This window comes from Oryza brachyantha, chromosome 12, assembly GCF_000231095.2.
Source record: "Oryza brachyantha chromosome 12, ObraRS2, whole genome shotgun sequence".
Lineage (NCBI taxonomy): Eukaryota > Viridiplantae > Streptophyta > Magnoliopsida > Poales > Poaceae > Oryza > Oryza brachyantha.
The window spans coordinates 1,806,555-1,809,245 of NC_023174.2; the positions used below are offsets into that span (position 1 = coordinate 1,806,555).

General features: G+C 58.3%; 1 protein-coding gene across 1 annotated transcript; it reads right to left on the bottom strand.

The window, feature by feature from the left end:
- Nucleotides 1-497: 497 nt before the first annotated feature.
- On the bottom strand, nucleotides 498-2,349 carry LOC102700107. The gene has a single exon (XM_006664274.3). It carries the CDS (start codon nucleotides 2,347-2,349, stop codon nucleotides 664-666), a length of 1,686 nt encoding a protein of 561 aa, XP_006664337.3. The 3' UTR covers nucleotides 498-663.
- Between the last annotated feature and the right edge of the window lie 342 nt (nucleotides 2,350-2,691).

The window sequence follows — 2,691 nt, forward strand, 5'->3', positions numbered from 1 at the left end:
AAACGCATGCCATCCAGAATGGGTTAGGCACAAATATAACAATGCAAGTCTATTTTCAGCTCTGTTCAGATGACCTTAGACAGATTTGACAAAATTTAACTTGATGTCTTCATCACTTATTAGTACATAATTACATGTAAATTTACACTGAAGTGACTAGCTGCACTACACTTGTGCACTAAACAAATGCTCAAATACAGGAGCATCAGTCACAGGATAGATCAGAGATGCGCATGTCGTGATGCCAGTTGCAGGGATTGAAAAATGCCAATTAGCAGCGAAATCACATGCTACCTCTGATCATCTATCCAATTCAGTTTGCTTAGAGCATCCTAAAGGCTCGTCTAAATTTATCTATCCATATCTTCATTTGGATGATTATCTAAAACACTTTGATCCTTCATATCCCCTTGTACTCTAGCAGATCATCTATATATGATATTCTCTATATCTATTTGGAGGATTGGAGAGAGAGCATCTAAATATAGAGTTTCTCTCTCCTAATATGGATGACATCTAAAAATAGATGATGATGAGATAGATGTTCTGCTGGAGCTCAACTTTTACTCTTCACCCTCTATTTCTAAGATGGAGGATGGGATGGATGAGCTGTTAGGGATGTTCTTACACCTGCAATTGCATATTTACTATCCGCATTCCATCCTACTGTAAATTGTAATCTGCGAAATCATGGTAGTTTTCGCCACCTGCTGGCACCAACCTCTTAGCTCTTGCATCAAGCTCTCTTCTTCCAGCTCTCCACAGGTAGTCCAGACCAACGAGCAGCTCAACTATGGCGGCCTCGCTCTTCTTCCGGTCCGCGAAATGCAGCGTCTGCAGAAGCAGCACGCTCGTGCTGCTGGAGGCGACGTTTCTCTGCTCGAAGTTCCTCTCCGACTGCCACCGCAGCATGTTGTGAGCCAGTGGAGCCAGCCACCCCAGGACGCGTTGCACCGTGTCGGACCACTCGGCGGCCATGATCGGATCACGAGCAGCAGCAGCAGCTGCCATGTTGTTCTTGGCCACGGGCTTGAGCCGAGCTCGGAGAGATGCTCGTATCCTGCCGGTCAGCATGTTGTAGAGCGCATCTCTCTCGTCCTGGCAGATATGGTGCGGCGCCACCGTGAGCTTCTCGATGAAGACGATGAGATTCGCGTAGTGCAGGGCCAGCGCCGCGGCGCCGAGCGTCGTGGCGGGCGCGCTCATCACCCAGCTGTGCGATGACGACTCGAACGCGGACATGGAGAGATTCGCGTTGGTGTGGTGGTGGTGGTCGTCGTGGGATTGGGAATTGATGCTGGAATAATCGCCGTTGCTGGCTGACATGTAGCTGAAGCTCAGTGGAAGATCGCCATCACCGCCGTGGAGCCACCTCTCCCTGTCCGGAGACCTGCTCCCACTGACCATGCAGCCGATGAGGTGTTTCCCGGCCATTGGCCATTTGAGCTGCCTCAAGCTGTGGCTCCTGGAGAGTAGGAACCGACGAACATGTTCGCCACCGTTGGAAACCTTGCCGGACTTTGCAGGGAGGAAGCTCCGGGGAGTGTCTGGGGCGAAGTCTGAAGGGTAGACCAAGGAGTGCACGCTTCCGACGAAGGAATTGCTCCATGAGAGACGGGTGCTGGCGAGCGAGATCATGGCGGAGTCGTCCATGGCGACGTTGTTGGGCTCCAAGCCGAACACTTGGGTGATCCTGGCGACGATGGTGAAGAGCGACCTGGCGAGCAGGCGCACGGCGTAGTCGAAGGTCCGGTTCCACAGCGAGGCCGCGCGGAGGCGGTCGACCTCCTGCCTCTGCTGCGCCACGCGGCGGGCGCCCTCTTCTCCGCCGCTGCCGCCGGCCGCGCCCTTCCGGCCGGTGCCCGATCGGCGCAGGCGGCCCGCCTGCTCGAGCTCGGCGAGCACGTCGAGCTCCTGCGACAGGAGCGCCGTGGACGCGACGAGCCGTTGCATCTTGCGCGCCTTGCGGTCCATCTTCCTCGCGGCGGCGTACCGCAGCCCGCACGGGTCGGCGCCGCGGGCGACGAGGCCAGCAAACAGCGCCTCGAACCGCCGGAGCAGCGGGTCAGCGCACCGGCCGGAGAGCCTGGCGACGGAGCGCGAGAGGTCCCCGCAGGCGGCGGCCATCTCGGCGAGCGCGAGGTCGAGCAGGTCGGCGTCGCGGTCGGCCACGAGGAGGCGCACGCCCTCGAGGCGGATGCCCTCCGCCCGGAGCCGCGCCACCGGGGCGTCCCCGAGCGCGCGCCACAGCCCGGCCGCCCGCGACATGAGCGCCGCCACCTCGAACGCCAGCGCGCCCACCGCCCTCTCGCCGCCGCCGCGGGGCGCGCTCAGTCTGAGCTTCCGCATCTCGCGGCGGGTGGGTTCGGCGCGGCGCGGGGGGAGTCAAAAAGCTGGCGCGGCACAGGAGGTGGGCGTCACGGGTGGGTCTGAGAGTGAGGAAGCGGAGAGCGGCAGTGGGGAGTTGAAACGGAGCGAGCGGGTGTCGCGGGGGCGCATCCAGGCGAAAAAGTTGGGTGTGTGGGTTGGGATGTTCGCCGGCGCGGGGATTCCAATGATGGATAGGTGGAAGCGGACAGCCGGTTTGTTCGTCTCCGTGGCTCACGTTGCCTGTGAGGCTGTGACCGTATGTTTCCCCATAAACTACCTATTTAATTACCTAACCTAAATTTTAGCTGTTGTATAAGAAAA